This window comes from Chenopodium quinoa, unplaced genomic scaffold, assembly GCF_001683475.1.
Source record: "Chenopodium quinoa cultivar QQ74 unplaced genomic scaffold, ASM168347v1, whole genome shotgun sequence".
NCBI classification, from domain to species: Eukaryota; Viridiplantae; Streptophyta; class Magnoliopsida; order Caryophyllales; family Amaranthaceae; genus Chenopodium; species Chenopodium quinoa.
This window is the reverse complement of record NW_018743920.1, coordinates 2,714,146-2,739,243: the sequence shown is the minus strand read 5'-3', so window position 1 is coordinate 2,739,243 and position 25,098 is coordinate 2,714,146. Positions and strand designations below refer to the sequence as shown.

At 31.5% G+C, this 25,098-nt stretch overlaps 4 protein-coding genes across 4 annotated transcripts; 1 reads left to right on the top strand and 3 right to left on the bottom strand.

The window, feature by feature from the left end:
- The first annotated feature begins 7,136 nt into the window (after window positions 1-7,136).
- On the top strand, window positions 7,137-7,680 carry LOC110687601. Its single transcript, XM_021864241.1, has one exon. The coding sequence runs from the start codon at window positions 7,242-7,244 to the stop codon at window positions 7,440-7,442; it is 201 nt and encodes a 66-aa protein (XP_021719933.1). The 5' UTR covers window positions 7,137-7,241; the 3' UTR covers window positions 7,443-7,680.
- A 1,796-nt stretch (window positions 7,681-9,476) lies between these two features.
- On the bottom strand, window positions 9,477-13,326 carry LOC110687910 (UPF0481 protein At3g47200-like). Its single transcript, XM_021864552.1, has 3 exons — window positions 13,136-13,326; window positions 11,356-11,451; window positions 9,477-10,960 (listed from the first exon to the last, which is right to left on the bottom strand). The coding sequence occupies exon 3, from the start codon at window positions 10,954-10,956 to the stop codon at window positions 9,712-9,714; it is 1,245 nt and encodes a 414-aa protein (XP_021720244.1). The 5' UTR covers window positions 10,957-10,960; window positions 11,356-11,451; window positions 13,136-13,326; the 3' UTR covers window positions 9,477-9,711.
- Window positions 13,327-15,234: 1,908 nt separating this feature from the next.
- On the bottom strand, window positions 15,235-18,149 carry LOC110687909 (UPF0481 protein At3g47200-like). The gene is made up of 2 exons (XM_021864551.1): window positions 17,854-18,149; window positions 15,235-16,665 (listed from the first exon to the last, which is right to left on the bottom strand). Exon 2 carries the CDS (start codon window positions 16,659-16,661, stop codon window positions 15,417-15,419), a length of 1,245 nt encoding a protein of 414 aa, XP_021720243.1. The 5' UTR covers window positions 16,662-16,665; window positions 17,854-18,149; the 3' UTR covers window positions 15,235-15,416.
- Window positions 18,150-21,113: 2,964 nt separating this feature from the next.
- On the bottom strand, window positions 21,114-22,828 carry LOC110687908 (UPF0481 protein At3g47200-like). The gene has a single exon (XM_021864550.1). It carries the CDS (start codon window positions 22,623-22,625, stop codon window positions 21,282-21,284), a length of 1,344 nt encoding a protein of 447 aa, XP_021720242.1. The 5' UTR covers window positions 22,626-22,828; the 3' UTR covers window positions 21,114-21,281.
- Window positions 22,829-25,098: the final 2,270 nt, after the last annotated feature.

The following is a 25,098-nucleotide window of genomic DNA, read 5'->3' as shown; positions in this document are numbered from 1 at the left end:
GATTTGATAGCCAAAATCTGTGGTATAAGAAGCTCTAGAGTAGCCAATAAGAAGTTCTAGTGTTTCATAAGTTCCCCTGTATCTTATCTTTAAAAAATATTGTGTCAGATAAGATTTTATCAGAATTTTTTTTGCTAATAAATCAGTAACACCATGAGATATATAGTGAATTAGTAAAATGAATTTCAATATACTTCGTGTTTTTTAATACATTTTACTCTTCCTCCAAAAAAAAATAAAAAAAAAAAAACTATTTTACTCCTCTTATTTCACACTATCTACATTTTTTTTTACAACTCTTACTCTATCCAATTTTTCACACCGCTTATTTTTTAACATTTTTTTTAGGAAGCTTATTTTTTAACCTCATCACTCTTTATTTATTTATTTAATTATTTAGTTATTTTTACACTTGCACGCTTTTTCCATGCATTTAGGAAGGGAGAGTGTAAAAGTAGTTTTCATTTTGTATGTATATGTTCCATTTAATTTTACTCAAAATTTACTTATCTTATCTTGACATTAGCCATTATTTTAACCCTTATCTCATTGGAATTTATTAGGCCTTGATGTCTTATTGAGTTATTGGAACTTATTAGTCATAATCTATATTATTTGAATTTATTATTTCATATCTTATTTTATTTGAACTTATTAGTTTTTGAGTAAAAAAAAATTATTAGCAAGCTATCATCTCATCTTATTAGAACTTATTCATTAACATAAAATGCCTGAAAAATAATGAGTGAAGAACAAAGACTTGGTCAATTGTTAGGATTAAGTGAGTCAAGCCTTGAAATTGGGAACTATTACATGTTTTTGAGATCATGTACCAATGCATGAACCATATTCATGTGTGTGACAAAAATGTGTGGTGCCCCCCCCCCCCCCCCCCCACGGATCCACATTCTATCTTCTAAGTCGAGAAAAGAAATCCCATCGCTTAGAGTGGATTAAAGAGTTTCATAGTCAGATATTCTCTTCCAATTTAAATATCATCTTATATTGTCAAAAAATATCTAAAATGCCCTTATATATGAATATTGAAGATTGATCTAAGACCATTATCAGCAGTGAGGAAAAAAAAAACCTCTCAATCTCTCTCTACCCACTTTCTCACTCCTCCCATACAATTTCTTTCATCAAATGTTTTTTTCACCACAGCAATGAGGAGAAAAAAAACCTCTCATCACTTAAAAAATTAAAAAAAAAAAAAAAAAAAATCAGAAAGCTGGCACGTGAAGTGGGCCCCACCTGTTACTGTTCATAGATAAAAACCCTCAACTCTTGAGGGTTTTTTTTTTCCCTCATGGGTGAGGGTTTTTTCCCTCACTACCGTGGTGTTCGGTTTTTTTTTTACACCCTTATTTTTACTCGTGAGGGCTTTTTTCCTCACTGCTGGTAGTGCTCTAACAGTGTTACTAGCCAAGCATTCTTCCAACATTAAAAAGGACTATAGAAAATGGTCAAAAACAAGGATAATGGGGATGTCACAAGAGATGCCAACAGCCCACTATCTAAGGACAAAGTATGGCAGCATCTTCTTAACTTTCTTCCCTTAGAATTATGGGTTATCATACTTTGCACTTCTTATTTGTCACTTTGCATATGATAGTTATAACTCATAGCTACCTCGTCCCTTTCATGTTTTTCAGGACTATCAATCCTTTAGATAAGTATGTAGATAAGTCCTTTTCTTATTTTCGGTGTGATTTTATCATAAATGGCAGGGGCGGAGCCATGTAGGAACAAGGGGGGACGGTTGTCCCCCCATTTTTCCAAAAAAAAATTTAATTTATGTTAGCTTAAATAAATGCTGTAAATAAGAATAAATACCTTACATGTATACCTTATATAACAAAGACAACATTTGGTCTGGTGGTTGATGGGCTTGAGTAAAGCTTGTATTTCTCTTTGATCCTAGGTTCGATTCTTTACCCGATCATTTTTTTTGTTTCTTTTTGCTATTTTTGGACTTTATTTTTATTTCATTTTATAGTTTATACAAAGTGCTCCTATTTAACTTCTTTTTCTTGTTTTTGGATTTTGCCATTTTTTTTTTACTGGTTTTTAAATTTCATTATATAGTATGTAATTTATATATACAAAGTATTATAAGTCTTCAAACCTCTAATTACTCTCATTTAACTGTTTAATCAAGTATCGCCTTGTTGATAGTGATTACTAATGTGTTATTAAACTATTTGTAATGAACACATGTCTCCGTATTTTTTTATCTCTCTAATTATGTGTGCCTAAATTCTATTTTTTTTATAGCTTGTTTGGAACTAAGTTTCCAATTTTATTTTTAGTCAAAGAAAGTTTATTTATTTATCATTATTTTTTTTTTAAAATGTAACCCAAATCCCTTTACATCTACTATCAATTTGTGTAAATGCTTATCATTTGATAAATCATATTTATCGATTATTAAGGATTACATACCTTAAAATTGGGGTTTACCAGCATAAAAAAAAAAATTTGGTTAATAAATTTCTTAATATGCAATTAATTTTTTAACAACTCCTCTTTCACCATATAAGAATAATTGTCATATCTCATAAGCGATTTCAAATATATATTAAACAATTTATGTGATCAATTTCTTTTTTCTTATAATTATTGTCGATTATTAAACATCTAAAAATTGTCCCCCCGGATTACAAATTCTGGCTCCGCCACTGATAAATGGTACAAAGTAGTTAAATTTATAGGAAAATAAAGTGTATAGTCACATTATATGCACAAAAATGGATATGTAAAGTCACATTATATGTTAAAAAATTGAAAAGACGTTAGTTCTTTTTCTCAATTTAGTGTGATGATGTGGTGGAAGTGGTTCCATTCCATTATTGAGAAGTCTTAGTTACATAGTAACAAGAAAACAATGTCTCACAACTCTCACCAGTGAAATTTATATAATCATATAGGTGTATACTATAAATACTGGACACTCTACAAAAGCAAGTCCTAATTTATGATATTTTACATAGTATCAGAGTCTTATTATAGGTAAGTACTAATATTATAAATGATGAGCGATAAAGTTTCATTCGCATGCAATTGCAAAGGTTAGGTGGTTAATATACAAGAAGAAGTTGAGTCAATTGATTAACTAATCAAGACAAGATACAGTTGGAAGAATTAGTTCAAGTTGTTCCAAGATTATCTCATCCAATCAAACATAATCCTTAATCATTAACATGTTGTGTATTATATACTTAATATATACTTAAGCTCCCTTCAAAATTATTACTCCGTACCTTAAATTAGTTCGAATAAACCTATGTTAGTTTCTTTAACATTTCTATAAATATATTTCGGAGAAATCATTAAAATGTGGTTAGTAAATGACAAAACAAAAAGGGGTAAAATATTGGGTCCAAGCTAAGGAAGGTTAGCCGCTTGCCACTAGAAGACATGACCGTAAAACACATGCTCACATGGGTTAGCAGTCTTAGCACATGAGAATAGATGTATCAATTTCACCAATAATTTTTACATTATTTCAACTACAAAAATCATTTTCTTAGTTTCCAAATAAAAATCTCATTTTTCTTAAGAGAGAAATTTTTGGTTTATAGTGGAGTATTGTTGATTAAAGTTGGATAAAAAAATAAAGATAATAAGAAGAAATATTATTTTTACCAAGCATGAGAGAAAATAATGCCGATTGAAAAAAAAATTGATTAATAAAATAAAGAAATTAAAAAAGGATGGATTACACTTAAGACGACCTAATGAAAAAGTGAGCTTTTGTGTAGAGACAAAATTTTTGAGATAAATCATAAAAATGAGACTTTTATTTAGAGACAGCAAATTAAAATAAGTTGTGTATTACAAACTATTCCGTAGTAACTTACTCCTAGTAGTTAGTAGCTAAGCTGTACTCTTTTTATGTAAAACAAAAAATCTATGACCGTAAAAATGATGTTACATGTTTTTTCTTCCTCTTATTGGAGCAATGATCATTAATTTTCAATAATTATTGGCCCTTACAATTGGAACTACTATATATTTAATTGTCTATACATTGAGATAAAAATCCAGCTGAATAACGGAATATTTCAATGTTAGCAACTAATTAGCTAGCTAGGTTGATTAAGAAAACATTAATGATATGGTATATATTCCATGTACGTTGCCATGTGCTATGGAAATCTTTCAAAAATCATACAATTACTAGAGACTTATTTTTCATGAATGTGACAAATTTTGGAGCTTAATTATTTTAGTTTCCAAATCGGTCAACTAATATCATAATTATTTATTTATATCGATAGATTATTCATCAAGGTATGTAACTATGTATCAATTATGATCTAGACAAGGATTCATGCAAAATGCTATAGAGTTTAATTAGTTAATATTGTGCAAAGTCAAACGTGAAACTTGAAGGGCTAAGGTCTAAAATGTAGAGCTTGGTTATAAACAAATTGTGTTCATGAACAAGACTCGATTAATAATAATGAACCAGTTGTTCACAATACATGCTCAAAGGCCTCAAAAATTTGAATTCAATTGAAAGCTCATAGTTGAGCTTGTGCTATCTATCTAAGCTAATTACAACGAATATGGGCATGCATTTTATTGATTCCGGTGTTGTATATACTTTGTATAATTGTATGTATATACAATGCATAAGATTTGAATTTTCCTTATATATCAACAATTTTGATGTTTAATTGCACACAATAATAACCTATACAATGCAAGTAGAATCTACAAATCTACTATACGGGATAGTGCCGACACCGTTAAGGTTTCGATCATTAAAAATAGGTTACGCTGTTATTTCTCCATTATTACGTATATCGGCTTACTATCCATAACGACCTTCATCATGGCTACGTGGAGAGCTGTTTTCGACCACGTAAGCACCTACTGCCTACGAAGTCCACTTGCCACCTATGTCGATAGGTGGCATCAGCTTGGTTGTTTTCCTATATAAATACTCAAGCATAATTCATTATTAAGGTACGATCTTTATCTCTCTAACTTTAATTTCTCTCTCCCTCTCTCTTAAACACTCTCTCATCTCTTCTTTTATTCTTTTCATCAAATTGCTAACTTTAGCATCGGAGCGGTTATCCCCGGATAATCCCCCGGGCTAGCTAATTTGTATTGACTATGCAGATACCTAATTGGCCGATAAATCTTTACGGATCCCAATACTCAAGTTACTGGAGCTCACCCGCAACATCTACGATGTGTTGTTTGTTTAACATCAAATTCTCTTCTAATCGCAAGTTTGATTTTGTGCCTTCACCCTCCAAAATAAAGGAAAATAATAGAATAACATATACTTCCTCCGTTCTTTTTTATCTGACCTATTTCATTTATCACGCTAGCCAATGCAGAATTTTAACGATCAATAAATTTAATTCCTCATAAGTAAAAATTATAGAAATTATATATTACGGAGTATGACAGTATTTATTGAGACGAATCTAACAAGATCTCACATGAATATGTTTTTGTTTACATAAAAATCACAAATTAAAATACGGTCAAAGAAGAGCTGGTGAATTTACGTAAAAAAGAACGGAGTAAGTACAAAGTATTACAAATATAAATATTCTTGATTACTAGAAGTCTAGACTCACTCCTTAGAGATACAACTTATATCTAATTTAGTAGAATTTAGGATCTTGTACATCAATTTATGTATGTAAATTAAGAAGTACATTCATTCATTTATTTACTCTGGATTCGAAAAGGGGTGATAGGATCGGATCGGTAAAGTCGGATCGTAAAATCGTAAGATCCTACAAAAACTTGTAAAAGGGGTGATTAAAGACTATGATAATACTTATTACATGTGATTCGGGGTAAAATTGATGCTAAAATCAATAATTTTGAAATAATTAGCCATGATTAAGACATGCAACCCAAAAAATAATTTAGAATACAAAATAATCTAAAAAATTAGTAGGATCAGATAGGATCTAGTAGGATCGTACGATCCTACACGATCCTAAGTGATCCTATCCGATCCTACAGCGTTCCTATTGTAACTTAGGCTGAAATTCCTCACCATTTAGTTGATTTGTATGAACGGGTGGGATCGTACGATCCTACTGATTCTATACGATCTCCTACTATGATCCCACCGTAATTGCAATTTTGTTAACGATTCGGATCGTTTGGTAAAAATTGGATCGTAGGATCATACAATCCTACAATTTGGATCGCGATTCTAAGTTCTAACAACAATGTTTATAATTGGAAATTACCCTTTTTTTTAATTTTTTGGAAGATATAATTTGACATTACGATATACTCCGTAGTTGGACAACTTTGTACGTAGGTCAGTCGGTTCGTATATATCTATAATCTGTTATGTACATCTCAAAATCCAGAGTACCTAGTCAATAGATCATGTAGTTTTGTTGCATTGTGCATTAAGTAACGGCTTTATTGTATTTATTATTAGTCAAAAACCATAGATTGATTCATGTATCACTTTCTTCCATGCAAAATCTCTAACATATCCTTATTTTATTGTAGCAATTATAGGATTGGCAAATGTATTGTTGCCTTGTTGGATCTTTCTCCCCCATATTCCCAATGCAGCATATGCAATAAGCAAGAACAATTAATCAATTATACATAGTTTAATCAAATTTATTAAAACAATATCTTTATATAAGACATATAGGAGACACAAAAGGCCGAAAAGGTAAGACGTATAATTTCTGAGTTTGAAGGTGCGATATTTTTATATATGAACTATCTCTTAATCCTTATAAGTTGTAATTTGAATTGCTTGAGACCTTATAATATATTTATTCTCTTATGAACGTGGCTATTAATTGTTGTGAATCACATAATAATTCATGTGTTGTTCTTGAACTTTGCTGGTTTAATTGATAACTTTCTCGTACAAAAATATATATATATATATAATTATTTAATTATGCATATCGGTCATAAATTCTCAACTTACTTATATCTCAAACTATTAAAAAAATATTGATTATATTTAGAAATGATAGAGAACCCTTTATATTTTATAAGACAAAAAAGAAGGGATTGGCACATTGCCCTTATACATTCTCAATACAACCCCACCAATGGTTGGCAATTGGCACACAATTATTTATAGCACAAAACCCACCCACTCACTTTGGTTGGCTATATAAGTGAGAAGAAGTTCATCCAAATTTGTAAGCAATTCTTATCATACAAACAATACTACATCCTTTAAGCTTAAAGATCCCAAATCAAAAACAAAAAAAATGGTGTCAAGAGTAGAAGAAGCCATTAAAGGAAGGCAACAGCAACAACAAAGAGATCAAGTAATGCAAATAGTGCAATGCAACAAAAGCAAAGTTAAGAAGTTCAAGAGAAGTAGTTCTAATCTTGAAGAAGATGGTGCTTCTTCTGCCATCTTCTTTCTTGCTTGTATTGCTTGTGCTCCCTCTAGTTCTTATCTTTAATTTTTACGTTGTTGTATCATGCATACGGAGTAATTTAGTAGTAGATGTTCAACTACAATCTCTGCTTAAAATTATTTGTCACGTTAATAGTTGAAGTGACACTATATACCAATGTGGCAAAGAAATTTTGGATGGAGGTCGGAAGCATTTATAGACCATATAAGTAAGTAATTTGGCACTAGTAGTTCCTCTTGATCATAAGTGTCATTTATCCATTCTTTGTGAGCTTTCAAATAAATTAGACAAATTAATACAATATATGATATTTATTTTATGTCTTTTTTTTCTCTTTTTATTTCTAAACTCCAACTATTTGCTTGTTGTGCTAAGGAAAAAAATTACTAGATATAATACTATTTTTATGAAGAAAGAAACAGTTTTTTTTTTTTTTTTTTTTAAAAAAAATTATGAAGTACAAGTACATTTTATACAGATTATAATTGACAAGATCCCTTCCATCTATGTCTCTTTCTGTAAGTTCACATGCACAGATGCACTCAATAAACTACAAGCTAAGTAAGTCTACAACCTAAAATAAACTTACTATTCATATTACTGTTGATAATAAAAAAAGTACACTTCAACCCTTAATTATTTTCTTCTCTAATCATTAGTATAATAATTACTCCATTTACTTAACTCATTTTTTATTATCAAAATCAAATTACTGTTGTTTGGTAGTTGCATTTTAAAATATGTCATATTACAACTTTATGTACAATTTTCCTCCCTTCTCAGTAAAGCTAGACTCTTTTTAAAATGTTTACATGAGAAGTTTCACTTTAATAGACCAACTCTACTCTTCTAAGTCTCTTTGCCATTTTGCGGAAAAAAAAACGTCATATTAAGTAAGAAGTTACTCTGTATTCTATAACACGTATTTGTTTCATTCTATTGAATTTGTCTTATTTGACTCAAAAAACTCTCACAAAAATTGGTCTAATAAGAAATTCGAATGGAATCAAATAAAAGAAATTTGACTTAACAATTCCTTTATAAACACATCAACTTAACTAGAAATCAAGATAATGACCTACTATAACTATACTGATTTTTTTTTTTTTTTTTTCCATCAAGTGGATAAACATCTACACCAAAGTTAGTTCTCATTAGTTTTTTTCACAAAAGTACTTCGTACCGAATATCAATGTACTCCATAAATGAATGTATCAGAAAAATGCCAAACTAATGTAAATAGACTTAAAAACGATAAATTAATTAGATCATGTATACGAGTGAACAATAAGTACATTGCTCTCGGATAACACAAGTATATAGGTAAAAGAACATGATATTATAAATATAGAACAAGGTATATGTTATCTTATTTATAGTATACTAGTAAATTAAAATGTTATATATCATGTTCTTTTATCACAATAACATGTTACTTTATATATACCAATTAAATAGCGTGTATCAGTCAGTGACTCAGTGGTACCAATCCTCTCTTGAGGACAATTTCTTACAGTTTTTTTTCTTACCATTGTAGACACAAAATTTATGTAAGACGGTTTTAAGACGAATACACCTAGATGAAAGCAATACATGTTCAGTTCCGAAACTAATCAACCTGTTCAATTTTCCTTTTTTGTGAATTTGATACATTATAAGCTTCATCTTTATGAACTTTTGATGAGATATACATATAATACGAAGCTGTCTATTTGATTTACTATTTTATATAGCAATTCTTTGAGGAACTTGTAATTTAATATCTCAAATTCTATTACAGAATATCTCAAACATTACACTAATTATTTTTTTTTATTGTTCAAATGTGTAATTAGTAGCCAAAAGCGCCAAACAAATTGTATAATTCTACCAAGAAAAAAAGGACCAATATAGGGAAAACTAAAAGTTGAAATAGAAGTATCCAACTCTCTGAGTTGAGTCAGCTAAATCAAATCAAAGAAGTGAGAGGACTCGGTCAGGGTGGTTAGTTCTACCTGAACCCAAGTTCTCAATTTCCAAGTTCATTGGTGGTAATGGCACTGTGGGGAAGGTTATACGGTGTCTAGTTCAGGACATTGATGATACAAAAATTTCTATAATACAGGTGCTGAATCAAATTTGATTGAATTGTCTGCAATACATCAGTAATATGGTATACTGTATATGACAGTGAAATACTGAAATTGATACAAATCACTACAAACAGCAATTTCTGGACAAATACTCCATAGAATCATAGGAACCCGAAAAGTTTCTGAAACTCACCCACATTTTCTCTGCAAGCCCAAGAGAATGTTCAGGAGAGTTAGGATATTCAGTACTGAAGTTGAATAATATCGCAGTAAGTCTGTATGACAGTAAGAATAAGCAAAACTACAGCAGCGATTGTAGAAATAATGGACCATGGATTGTTGAAGTAATCTTGGCGAAGTATTGCCTTCCAGCGGTTCCAAGGAGTCCCACAATACTCGTTGAGGGACCTACATATATCAGCATAATAGAAGGTTACACGTGAGTATGTCGTTCCTTTGGAGATATTGCTGAACATTCTGTAAACATCCTCGCTGCTTCCGGGGGAATTAAGTATAATCCCATGATTGACCAAGACTTCTACATCTTTCCTGTCATAGATGAGACTGTCTAAAAAAAGAACATAATCAACCACAAAGGACTCCCGGGGATAATGACATTGTTCAAAGGCAACCAAGTTTCTGAGTTGAGATTCCGTATGATTTTCCAGCATTAACTCGGGTATATAAAGGACACCATTTTCAAATTTGATATTGAGAAACTTATCATCTTTATCAACCTTTAATGTCACACCTGACTCATAGAGTTCAGAAATACCATCAGGGAATTCCCAATATTCATCCGCGTGGCAGATCTCTTTCCTCTCTGGTGGTAGGTAGTAAGTTCTCAGAAAATCAACCAAATGCAATATCTTCGTCTTCTTGAAATGCTGAGGGACCTTGCCAAGGCCTATCATACATTCACAAGTGACCTTCAAGAAGCTAGGAGCTTTTTTGTCATCTTCAAAAGCAATGTTGTATAAAATTTCAAGAATGAAAAAGGGAACTTGGTTCTCAAGCAGTTTAAGATCGCGTAAAACTGCTTGGCTCAGAGCTGGCCTGTGAAAGATACGGTCGTTGGGATCAATAGTGCTTCCATGCCAAGTTAAGAAGAACTCAATAATGAAGCAGCCATCAAGCACTAGCATTTCTGTAAACTCTAAGCTGGAGAGATTGATGGTTGCCAAGTAACTATTTCGAGCTTCCTTCTCCCATTTCATTGCCGCAGTAAGGTAATCTTCCAAGTCCCTGTTACTATTTCGTTGAATAAATCTCTGTAGATATCGCAATTTGTGCTCCTCCATGGCTTGATATTTCTGATTGCCACGATGAAAAGGGCCAATAGTGATAAGGGAAGGAGTGTATGAGTTTTCGTTAACTTTCCGAAGATTTGTGGGGATTCTGTAGATACAGCATTTTGAAGACAGAGGGGGAAGTGTTTCACACTTCCGTTTTATGGTAGTCGCCAACTCATCAATAGGGTCTTCCATTGAACTGCATCATATGACAGGTGAAACGCAGTCAGACATACAAGTTGTTCAGCTCAAAGAGGTATCAACCAGAACCAACGAAAACTAACAAGAGCTGATGTGATCAGAAAAAAGTCTCATATCAATTACATCAGTAATTTATTGCTATAAATGGCGGTAGTGCTGCAACATTGTAGCCAAGACAAAGAGTGCTCATCCTAGTCAAAGACTAGTTTCAAACCAGTACCAGTTTTTCCACTAGCTATGGCTGGAAATTAAGAAAACCTCTTTTTTCTCTTTATCAGAAAGCAAATTGCAGAGTCTCAAGCTATTTCCTATTGTGATTTGGAGCCTTTGAGATTTGACTAACTCTGATAAATTAACATAGGCATATGCTCAATTAGAAATAGGCATCCATACCTCACAAACAGAAGGAAATCTCAGAAGCTTCAAGGTAAAATGTAAAAGACCAGCTTCATGATGAGTCCCACCAGCTCTGCTTCCGACATCAAATTCCTGAAGAATGGGAGCACATTATAAATCAGAAATTTCTAATTTAACTGAAACGAAGAAGTTTCTCCACTTCAGCTCGATCTAAACATGTCTTGACCAATCCTGATCGTTAATTAAGGCACAGGCCTTCAGCAGACAATATATCTTCACACAATAGGACTACTTGAGTAAATTAGAGGCAGATTAGCAAGAAAAAAGATTGCATACTTATGCTCCTGGCTCTATCTAGCAACCAGGTACTTAATTAAAAGCCCTTTTACAAAGCTGCAACAGACTTGGAAAGCTTTCAAAAGTAAATAAAAGGACTAAAATTTAGTGACAAAATGTCACAAAACCAAACCGCAGGGAAAGTTCTAGCATTAAAGCCAAACCTAATTATATGGAGCAGTACACAGATTTCATTGTGATATTGAACAAGGGTTCGATTTCATATGAAAAAAATCCAAGAAACTTAAAACTAGCTATTGGCCATTCCTGGGAATGGGAAATTGGCCGTGGGTAAATTAAGTGAGATTGAAGGCTTTGTTTAATACGATATAATTTACTTATGGTACATCCATTCTTCCTTACATATGAAACTAGGCAACCCGCCACGCGTATAGGCACTAATTTCTAACTAGCTTATATCTTTAAAAACTAACTCGAAGCCATATTGCTCAGACAAGCTTGAGAAAACAGATTGCAGAACAGCCTCTAACATCATAATAAACATAACATGATTAAACCTTCGACCATACGGTGTAAGCTACATGAAATACGACTGTTAGCCAGGAAATATAGCTTTTGTGATCTCTGTGAAAAAGCTTCAAATTCTTATTTGAAAGTAAGGGAATGGCAATTAAAGAAAGGAAAGGGCTGCTTGCCCGTATTTGGTACCAATAAGTGGAAAAAAAGGGAATCAAAACAAGAGGAAAGGCTTCATTATCGACCAAACTTCTTAGATTTTCCACCCAAACGGTAACATTTGGACAGAAAGAAGTCGAAAGAAGGTTACTTTCTTATCAAACCAAATCAAAAGGATAATAGTAGATTACTTCTTGTTCTATCTTATCAAACCAAGGAAAAAATCCATAGTTTCTTTACTTTTCACTTCGTTTCTCCTCCTATTCCTCCCTTCTCTAATTCAATTTTTCTTCAAAACCAAAGCCAGTTGGAAAACTCAAAAGCAATTATGAGCTACTAATGCAACTTCCTGCTATATTTTCGACACGATACCATAGGAAAAACATAATCTGATGGGGTTCAGCTTGTTCAATCAACAAGGAGATCTAAGCAGGATAGTTTATAATCATGATTTATCACAATCCCATATAATAAAAACATAGATATTGCACAAAATGAGGCATCAAAGCCTACAAAAACAAGGAAATATTTGATTTTCCGACATCATAATCACAGAAAACAGCACAATTCCTTTTATTATAACCAAAACTTGGATTTGCAGTAATATAATTTACTAGCAACTTTAAAATTAATGAAACCCCCTTTTTAATTTTCTGAGTGAAGCAATTAGGATTTTAAACAGAATAATGATGATGAAGGCAGTCAAAGTACAAGATCAGAAGCAAATCACTAAATTTAATCAAAATTAAAGTTAAAAATGGCAATTTATGATGACAAAACTAGATTAGATATCGGGAAATGGGATTAATCATGAAAATCGACAAAATAAGAAAAATGAGATTACCTGATTATAGAAAGATAAAGAAGATAGAAGTTGAGAAGGATTTGATAAGCAGCTGCTTAGAAAACCCAGAATAATGGCGACTGATAGTCAAAAAGCTCATAGTTAAAGCAAAGAGAGACCAAGATTTGGCGATTGATTGATTGGGAGGGAACTACATTAGGGGTGTTTGGCAAGTGGGAGTTAGAAGGTGGTAATTCATAAAATATGTCCAATATCTTGTTTGGAAAGAGATGGAAATAGATGAGAAATAACATTTTACAATTACGAAAACACCCTTATAAAAATCATTTCATTTTTTATTTTATTAATGGCATTTTTTAGTCAATTCATTACTTGTTTCTAATTCCCATCTCTACTACCTACTCCCCCTTAATAAAATAATGGGAATAGAAGCATTTAATTCCCCTTCCCCTTCCCCCTTTATTTTCCCATTCCATGAACCAAACATGGAATTACTATAGATTGGGATTAATATTCCTAATCCCACCCTCAATTCCCACTTACCAAACACTCTCTAGGTGGTTAACCAAACTAATGTCAAAAAATGGAAGTACCCATACTTAAATAAAAACGACCGTAATTATCCAAAAAAAAAAAAAAAAAAGGATTGTTTGACAATCGACAATTGGCTAGCTTTAGGTTGCTGGCGGGTTTGCTTGACTTGTTTGACCAGCTATATAGATTGACTTTTAAGTTGGTTGTTTATAAAGTGTATCAAAATTAGTTGTGATTGTTAATTATTATTACTAAAAAAAAAAAGTAGGCCAACAAAGCTAAAAGCCAATAGAAAAAGCTACTTCTATTGGTTTTTAGTTTTTGGCTAAAAAGCCAACAATCAAACATATTTTTTTACTGTTTGACCAAACTAAAAAGTCAAAAGCTAAAAGTTAGGCCAAAAACCAATTATCGAACACCCTCATTGTAACTTTGATAAGTAATGGTGCTTACATGTGAGTTAAAAATATTGTCCCAGTTTGAAGAATAAGGAGGATGACTAGCTAATAAACCCTATATAATTTTTTTTACAAACAATCACATTAAGAAATGGATTGACTGTAACTTATAATTCTTGTTGCCACACTAGCTTTAAATCTATGTGGCTTGGTGGTTCTAATTGCATGAACATCGACCCTTTTGGTGGGATTGATACACCTTACACCTAGGATGAGCAATGGCATAATTATTATGCAACAAATAAGTGCACAAGTAAGAGAATTTCTAAGACAAAAATTGTATGCAAAAGAACAGTATATGCAATACTTGAAATCTGTGATCAAGGAAACTCGACGGCTACATCCTTGCGTTCCTTTAATACCAAACTAGAGAATCGACCAAAGATGCTTGAATAAATGGCTATGATATTCATGCAAAGGCAATGGTTATTATCAATGCTTAGGCTGTCCAAAAAGATCCGTTTCTGTGGAATGAACCCAACGATTTTAAACCAAAAAAGTTCCTGCATTCGATGACAGATTTCAGAAGGTAAGACTGTCAGCACATCCCGCTTGGATCATGAAGAAGGATGTGCCCGGAATATCATCTGACATGGCAAACAGTGGCTTCTACAATTCTACAAGCAAATCTATTGCATAAGTTTGATTGGAGGACGACAATGCATGGTGGAGCAGAAGAGGTGACCAATTTGGATGTGAGTTCTTAAAGATAATTCTGCACAGTACTCCCCTATTTGCTGTATTGCTAGAAAATGAAGACCCTGCATAGTATTATGTTGTTACTCCAACAATTAGGACATAAATCAGTTTCTGGACAAGGTTTGCTTGAATCAAATATTGCGAAAATTTGTTTTGGGAAGTCTGATTGCTACAAGAAACTGCACCTGTAATACAAAAATTGAGCAAAACAGAAAATTGGAATGCAATAAAGTAAATCACTCTGGCCTAAATTAGATACTCAAATTAAAGAGGTGAGGGAGCTCAAGTAATTAAAGCATTTCCCGAACTCAAGCTCACAAGTTCCAAGCTCACCAGTGGCACTTTGAGGTAGGGTGTTTGCAGGATATTGTGTAGGTGCCTAACGAGTGGACATCAGTGTACTTAACATAGCCAACAAGTTCTAATAAATAAAGGTGCTTAATCAAATTTGAAAGAAGCAACAGCGACTGGTGAATCACACTTATAGATGAGATGACATTAAAACTGATACATATTGCTACATACAACTGCGATTTCTGGAAAGTTATGTGCAGCAACAACAAATTTTTTCTAAGATAACCATCATTTTTTCTGCAACCACAAAAGAATGTTCAGTAAAATTGGGATATTCAGTACTGGAGTTGAATAATATCACAGTAAGTCTGTATGACAGTAAGTATAAGCAAAACTACAGCTACGATTGTAGAAATCATGGACCATGGATTACTAAAGTAATCTTGACGGAGTATTGCCTTCCACCGGTTCCAAGGTGTCCCACTATACTCATTGAGGCGCCTACATACATCAGCATAATAGAAAGTTTTACGTGAATAAGTCGTTCCCTTGGAGATATTGCTGAAGAGTCTGTAAACATCTTCACTGCTACCAGGAAAGTTCAGTATAATCCCATGATTGACCAAGACTTCCACATCTTTCCTGTCATAGATGAGACTGTCCAAAAACAATACATAATCGATCAAAAACGATTCCTGAGGGTAATGACATTGTTCAAAGGCGACCAAGTTTCTGAGTTGAGATTCGGTGTGATTTTCCAGCATTAGCTCAGGTATATAAAGGACTCCATTTTCGAATTTGATATTGAGGAACTTGTCATCTTTATCTACCTGTAATGTCACACCAGACTCGTAGAGCTCAGAAATTCCATCAGGGAATTCCCAATTTTCATCCTTGTGGCAAATTTCTTTCCTTTCTGGTGGTAGGTAGTAAGTTCTCAGGAAATCAACCAAATGCAATATCTTCGTCTTCTTGAAATGCTGAGGGACCTTGCCAAGGCCTATCATACATTCACAAGTGACCTTCAAGAAGCTAGGAGCTTTTTTGTTGTCTTCAAAAGCAATGTTGTATAAAATTTCTAGGACGAAAAAGGGAACTTGATTCTCAAGCAGTTTAAGATCGCGTAAAACTGCTTGGCTCAGAGCTGGCCTGTGAAAGATACGGTCATTGGGATCAATCGTACATCCTAACCATGTCAAGAAAAACTCAATAATGAAACAGCCATCAAGCACTAGCATTTCTATAAACTCCACACTTGTGAGATTGATGGTTCCCAAATAACTATCCCGTGCTTCCTTCTCCCATTTCATTGATGCAGTCAGATAATCCTCCAAGTCCCTATTATCATTCCGTTGTATGAATTTCCGTAAATATCTCAATTTTTGCTCCTCCATGCCATGCAATTTTGGATTGCCGCGATGGAAGGGGCCAATGGAGATAAGGGAAGGAGTGTAGGAGTTTTCATTAATATTTCGGAGGTTTCTGGGAATTCTGTAGATACAGCATTTTGAAGACAGTGGGGGTAGTGTTTCACACTTCCTCTTGATGGAAGTCGCTAATTCATCAATTGGATCCTCCATTGCACTGCATCATACGACAGAGTATACTTCATTAGTCATATATAAAAGTTGCTCAGCTTGTGGAGTTTTCATTCAACCAGAAACAACCAAAATCAACAAGAAGTATATGATAATATAATCATAAACATGTACCAGACCAATATCTATTGCTATATAAAAATTAAAAAAATTAAAAAAAAAAATGTACCATTGTAACCAAGACGAAGGATAATGCACATCCTACTCAAAGGTAAGCTTCAAACCAGAATTAATGATTTCACCAACTATGGAAGGAAAAAAAAAAATAGCAAAAGGCCTATATTTGTGCCCTTTATCAGAATGCAACTTGTGGATACACAAGCTAAGTCTATTTCAATCGATATTCAGATTCTTCGAATATGAATAAATACAATGAAGTAACATTGGCATATAATCATTCAATTATAAACAGGCATTCATACCTCACAAACAGAACGAAAACTTTGGAACCTTTACATCAAGACTTTAAAGAACACAATCAAAAAAACTTTGGAACCTTAACATCAAGACTTAAAAGAACACAATCAAGAAAACTTTGGAACCTCTACATCAAGACTTAAAAGAACATAATCAAGATAGATCCCACCAGCTCGGTTTCATCTATAATAACACACTCAATATAGATCCTACCAGCTCGGTTTCATCAGCTTATATACTCTAATGATGATTTTTTCAATAATACAGTAAAATCAGTTAATCAAGCATTAATATTCCGTTTGTAAGCTAATGAGTTCGCCTGTATTTAATACCAATAAATCACAAAGAATTAGAACAATTCTACTGATTGAAGCACATAGCTTGATGTTACAGATTTTACATCTCAACTGATGGGTATTCAAAATTACCCTCAAAAAATATTTAATTTATAATACTATCTTTTAAAATACAGGACAAAATATATGTTCAAGTGACAATCAAGCTAATTCAAATCTTTCAAAAAAAAAAAAAAAAAAAAAAAAAAAAAGAGTAGCTAATTCAAATAAACCAAATTAAATTAGAGAAATTAAATCCTCAAAAATCAAATTATAGAAGGCAATCCAATTATCATAAAATTGAATCTGAATTTAGAAGTAGCTAGCTAAAAATTCCATGATCATGAGTACAAAAAATGGCAAAAGGAAAAAGATTAAATAATGCGATTTCTGATGGAAAAAAGTTTAGGAAGTTAGAATACCTGAAGAGAGAAATTTCAAAAGATGGGATTTTGAGAACAAATCGATTGACAGCTTTTTAAGAATTAGGATGATCAATGCCTCAATAGAGATAGTGAGCTCATACTTTAGTCAAAGTAATGAACTGAATACAAAGAAAAAAACATAATTTTTTTTTTTTTTTTTTTTTTTTTGGGAAGGAAGAAACTTCGATCGATTGATTGATGCATTATAGCCAATTCCACGCATGTGAATGAAAGTCATACGAAGTAATTAAATATTTATATAAAAATAAAATCTAATATCATATCATATCATATCATGTATCACTATTAAATAAAGTCGATCTCGCAGTCAGGTCACAAAATAGCGACACTTGGCATTGCAATTTTTCGGTTATAGATAGAGGTTACTTAGTCAGTGTTGGAGGTTACTTAGTATTACAGGGGTTACTCAGTCAGTTTTATAAGGGTTATTATTGTCCGGCTAGATGGTGTGGCTAGCCGCATACAAAATGCATTGTTATTTAATTTATTTTTAAAAAATATTAGAGAATTAGTAAAAATAAGTTTTCATCATTAAAATTAATTTTAATTTGGTAAAAATGTTTTCAATTCAGTAAAAATAATTTAAGTTCATTAAAAATAATTTCAAATCAATAATGACATAAATATCTATTTACAAACAAAATTACAAAAAGTATTATTATATAAATATAAGCTATATGATATCATATGTCTAAATATCCTACATTATCAGAACAAATTATTTGACCGTATTTAACATTAAAGTAAAAATGTTATCTTAAAATTTTATCAAGCATCTGGGCATTGCCCGGGCACAAAACTATCATATGTCTAAATATCCTACATTATCAGAACAAATTATTTGACCGTATTTAACATTAAAGTAAAAATGTTATCTTAAAATTTTATCAAGCATCTGGGCATTGCCCGGGCACAAAACTAGTTATATCATATCATATATCACTAGTATATAAAGCCTATCTCGCAGCCAGGCCACGAGATAGCGACGTTTGGCATTCCAATTTTTCGCCAAGTGTCACGCCACGTAGATAATAAATGGGTATTATTGTGACACATATGATGCTAAGTAAGCGAATTTTGGATAGATTTCTTAAGATAAAAATATTGTATAGAGTTTTATTATCGATATACTTCTAATATTTCATATATACAAAATTAATCATAACTTTTAATAAATATCTTATAACTCGATTCTATTTCCATCCTAAATTTCATTTTAAAAAGTTATTTAACATAAGATTCATTTATAATATATATTTAATTTATTTATAAAATAATAGAGACTAGACTAAAAATAAGCTTTAATTAGTAAAATAATTTTAGTCAATGTCAAAAAAAAAAATCAAGTTCTATAAAAATAATTTAAGTTCGAAAAAAATAATTTCAAGTTAATAATATGATAGATATCTATTTACATTAATCAGTAAAAATAATTTTAGTCAATGTCAAAAGTAAAAATAATTTAAGTTCGATAAAAATAATTTCAAATTAATATGATATCATATGTCTAAATATATTGCTTATCAAAAAGGATTATATGATCGTATTTAACCTTCAAGCCAAAAAGTTTTTCCTAAAATTTTATCAACAATTCGGGCATCGTCTGGGCACAAAACTAGTATATATATAAAGGGGAGTTTTTTTCCGAGTTTTTAGAAAGCCACATATGATAGAAATTTCTTAACGTGCCATGTAGAATTATAAATTTTAGTGATAGCGCCAATCAAATAAGAGATTTGTAATTTCTTTTAGAAATAAATAATTCAAATGCCACATAAGCAAAATTGGCGAATGAGATTTTAAAGTTTGAATTAATTAAATATAATATATTATCTTTTGAAATTAGGAATTTTATCTAAATATATAAGGAATGAATGTAAATTCACAATTTATAAAAACAAAAAAAAATTGTTTTAAAAAAATACAAACAAACCGTGCATTACACGGGTTTCATCTAGTAAATATTAAAATTGTGATTAAATCAACAACTTTTAGTACCCGAGTAGTTAACTTAGTGCTTGTTTGGTTGGAAGATATTTCCCTTGGAAATGGATATTCCTAGGCAATAACTAAAATATGTTGTGTTTGGTTAAAAAATTCCTAGAAAATGAAATTTTCAAGGGGAATGTAAATTTATACATAGCATGGGAAATAACTCACCAAGCCCCCCCTAGGTGAGTGAATTCCTACAATGCATAGGAAGTTATTTCCTGGGAAATACTAATAATTCCCATGATGTCAACCAAACACTTTTGAAGAATTTATATGCAAATAGCAAGGGAATTAACTTCCTATAGTATATGATTTCACGTGGAAATTTATTTCCCAATGTTGAACCAAACAAGCACATAGAGTTTAAAAAGCGAGGAACTACTTTTTGGGTAGTTAAAAAAAGTGGCAAAATTGTAATTAAATTAATAATTTTGACAAAAAAAATGTAAATGTGTAACACTAGAAAAAGGCTAACTATCGAATGTGTAACACTTAATACGAACGGAGTAGATAATTTCCTGATAACGAAATCCTAAATGAGGTTTACTCAGCTTTGATTTGAATTATTTTTTTGATAATTAAATTGAATGAAGCGATGAACTTTTTTGGGTAGGTAAGGGGAAAAACCCTATAAATTTAAAACCTCTCACAAATCAACCTGATACGTATTAGTGGGCTATGCCCTTGGAACGTGTGTGGGGGGGGGGGGGAGGGGGGTGTGGGTTGTCTTGAAGGAGCTCCACTCAAAATATGTCTAGTGGCATTTGATCTACAATCTCATAATTTTAAGATAATGCAAAATAATTTCATTAGACCAAGTCTTATTTGATTTAATTATTTGTTTGTAATAGGATACTATCTCCATTCTCCAACAATCTCCATAATTTGTATTATTTATGAATTAAAATTATGGTCCGTACTCATAGAAAGCAAATGATGAGGACATCATAAATCATGAATATTCTTCTCTTTGCCATAAAACTGTAGGAACGTGGAGACAAACACAAGAAAGCTAATGCAGGTACGCCTCATCAAACAATAAGACATTCACAAAAGTGTTAAATTTCATTCAAGGATAAATTACTTGAATCAAAATGACGTGGACTGCACTTATTATTGAAAAGGAGAGTTAATGACTTATTTTTTAAGTCTTAATTAAACTTCACTCTAATAACAATTGGTAATGATATGTTACTTGAAAGCATGCAGACCTCCTTTATACTTTGTAATTACATCAATTAAAATATAAAGAAAAATATTTGTCTAAAACCGTTTTATTTCATAAAACCACTTCTGTGAGTCACTATAAGCATGTGACTCCATCTATTCTCTTTTCTCTCTTCCCTCGATCCAACCACCTAAAAGGTGGTCTTACGATGGTAAGTCAGTTTTATTTACAAGTTTATAAAATATTACATTAAAATAATAGTACAAATGGTTTGTACAATAGTAAGTATGACTAACATAATTGCAGCAATGAATGAAATAATTGTCCATGGATTGCTAAAATAATCATGCTTTAGCGTCGCCCTCCATCGATGCCAACGTGTGTTGTAGTATGCACTTAGTTGTTTACAAAGACGAGAATAATAGAACCCTTTTACTTGATAAGTTGTTCCCTTGCATATAGTGTTGAATATTTCTGCAAAATCTTCTGTGGTACCTAAGGAGTTCATTATGATCCCCTTAGTCGCAAGGATATCAACATCCTTAAGAGTCGTAATTAGAACATCCATCAACACAACATAATCGACTATATAAGAATCAAAATGATAATGGCATAGCTCCAATGCCAATAAGTTTAGAAGTAATGATTCTGTGTGGTCTTCCACCTCTAATTTAGGAATTCTTAAGATGCCGTTACTGAATTCTATGTCTAGTAAGGATCCATTTTTTGCCACCTCAAATTTGATCCCGGCATCTTGAAGCCTCTCCACGGTAGGAGGAAAGTCCAAATCATCATTTTCACCCTCATTTGGATCCCTAAGAACCGAAGGCAAATAACATGTCCTTAAGAAATCAACAAGATGTAAAACTTTACAATCGTCAAATTTCTCCAAAATCTCCGTTTTTCCCACAATTAGTACTTGGCAACATAGACCTATGAAGGATGGTAGTGACCTTGTAGTGTCACTCTTATCTATATCATCAAAGTCAGTGGTGGATTCAGAATTTTCAGTATGATGATGTGGCACCAATTTCTCATCACCAAAAGCAATGTTATACAAGCCTTCCAAGACAAAAAATGGAAGTTGATTTTCTAACAATAAGATGTCGCGCATAATTACAACTTCCAAAGATGGTTTCCTAAATATGGAATCAATCACTTCTGCTTCATCGAGGAACCAAAGTAATAAAAACTCGATCAAAAAACACCCATCCAACAAAACCATCTCATTGAATTCCTTGCTATCTAACTCGACATTCTCTACGTAAGATTCACGTATTTCTTTCTCCCATTGCTTAATCTTTTCCAAATAGTTGGACAAGTTTTTCTTCTCATTTCTTTTTAGGAAGTTTTGCAAGTACCTTAATTTGTGCTCTTGCATGGGTTCTAACCCTTTCTTACCGTAGTGAAAAGGGCCAATCGAAATTAAACATGGTTTATAGGCTGATTTATTCACCATTCGAAGGGGTCGAGGGATTTTATATATACAACAATTGGGCGATATAGGAGGTAAATCCTCAAATCTTTTTCTAATGGAAGTCGCTAATCGATGGATCTTTTCATCATTTTTTCCCATACGATTAGTCATGTTCCCGACTTCAAGCAGATTTTTACCAATCAAAACTAGATTTTACAGTCAAAACTTATTTTTGCTGATGATTTTTAACTTGTTTACTAGTGTTTTTGTCATATGCAATAAAAAAAATCTACAAGTATATTGATTTTGTTTTTTTTTTTTATAACAAATTTAAACTAATTACAAAAACTAATGATTAAAAGCTAATGAATTTTTTTTTTTTTTTAAAAAAAAAAAAAAAAAAAAAAAAAAAAAAAACTAATGAAGAGACGTTTACCTCTAAGGCTCTAACAAAGAAATCGGAATCAAAAATCATAGCTCGAAGATCAAAGACATTAAAAGTATCAAGGAACCCTTGAATCTTCAACAAGTATATCGAAAGAACAATATGAATCGGAGTTGGGTTGTTGTTAATGGGATTATTGGCTTATTGTAGAAGCAAATTAAAGTCAAAAAGAGTTTAGAGGGATTTTATTGCAAAATGCAAGGTTAAAACTTAAAAGCTAAGAGAAAGAAGGAAGCTTCTCTGAAGTTTGTACGTAGTTACGTAATTGTCATCTTGTAGTTTGTGGGAGATTAGTTGACTAAGTACTCCTTAATTGTCATCTTGTAGCCTTGTGGTAGTACGGATAATCTCGCCACCTCGGTCTCAAATTAGTTGCTCGCTCCATTTGTATATCATTACTTTGTTTTAATACTATATACGAAGTAGAATTGAGTATGTTGTTATTATCAAAAAAATTTAATATTGTATAACTTAAGTTCGGTACAAACAATTTGATATCAGTAAAATAATTTAAGTTATGCAAAAATAAATTCAATTCAACAAAAATAAGGTAATCAAAGAGAACATGTCCTAATTACAGGTAAACCGAAATAGATTGCAAAATATGTACACAAAAAGTTTGATGATGTTCTTTTTCAATTTGCAAAATTGCATCGTAGTTGCATTGTAGAATAGCCCTTTAACTTACAAGTAATAGAGGTGTTCATCTTGTCCTATAATGAGTGTCCTTACTCAAAGCTATGCTGAAATCACCCCTTTTTTTTGTTCATCTAATCTAATATGAAGGTATTTTTCCTTGATTTGATCTAATTTAAGTTGACTAAATTTTAATCATATATGTACCTTAATCCATTAATAAAAAAATGTATTTTGTATCAAATAAGGTTTAATTAAATTTGTATTACTGTGTCTGATTCTAGCACTCCCAAATATATATTTATGCTATTTTTAATCTGATGCCCAAAATTTTCAAGCTTAGTACACCTAGATTGTTGGATTAGGATGGAATTCTAGCCCAATTTTTAAGCCCAAGCCCAATTGACTTGTTGGCCCAAAATAAGTGCAAATTCTTAGCTACACACTTGTGTAGCTAAGTTAGATGCACCATTGTACCCATATATGAACACATAGTAATTTAAAAATAAACATACGTTCTTTATATCTTAACTCTCTCTGTTTTTCTTTCTTACCTCTATTAATTTTCTCTCTCCTCTGTTTTCTTCTCAATCTGAAATTTTCTCTCTCCTCTTTTTTTCCCCCCTTTTTTATAAGTTAATTTTCTTTCTTACCTCACTTCCTTCAATATTTATACTTCTTTGTCCTTCTAATTCGGATATTCTCCAATTCGTCACCATTGTAACATTATCCATCATCATCATCTTCGTCACGATCGTGAAATTTGAAGTAATTTTGAGTTTTTTTTTTAATTAAAAATATGTGAATGTTGTGATTACTAATCTATTATATTATAAATCGATAATTATTATCTCTATGATGAACTAAGATTAGATTTAAGGTAGATATTCAAATTTTTAGAGTTAAAATAATTACAATTGAATTTGTGTTCTGTAAATAAAAAAATATATGAACATACAATACTTTAAAATTGAACATTTTGTAAAATATTAAGATTTAATACATTAAAAATGAACATTAGTTATAAAAAATGAACATAATTTAACGATATATTATATCTTTATTTTTTGTTGATTATTATTATATACTATAAATTTGAACTTATATGAATATATGAAAATCATGTTCATTTTTATTATACTAACGTTCATAATATTTTTAAACGTGTTCATTTGTTTACGTGTTTATTTTTTGTACTAAATGTTCATTTTATATAATGTATTCATATATTTTTATGAAATGTTCATTTTATTAGGTATGGTTCAACTATTCTATGATTATAAGATAGTGTTCATTTTTACTATACTAAATGTTCATATTTTTTTGACATGTTCATTTTTTATTACTAAATATTCATTTTTTTTTAAGTGCTCATTGTTGTATTACTAAATGATCATTTTATTTTTTACGTCTTCAAATTTTTTTTTTACTAAATGTTCATTTTTAAGGTCATGGTCCATCAATTTTATGATTATATGATAATCATGTTCATTTTTAATATACGGAATAATCATTTTTTTTAACATGTTCACTTTTTGATATTAAATGTTCATTTTGTTTTTA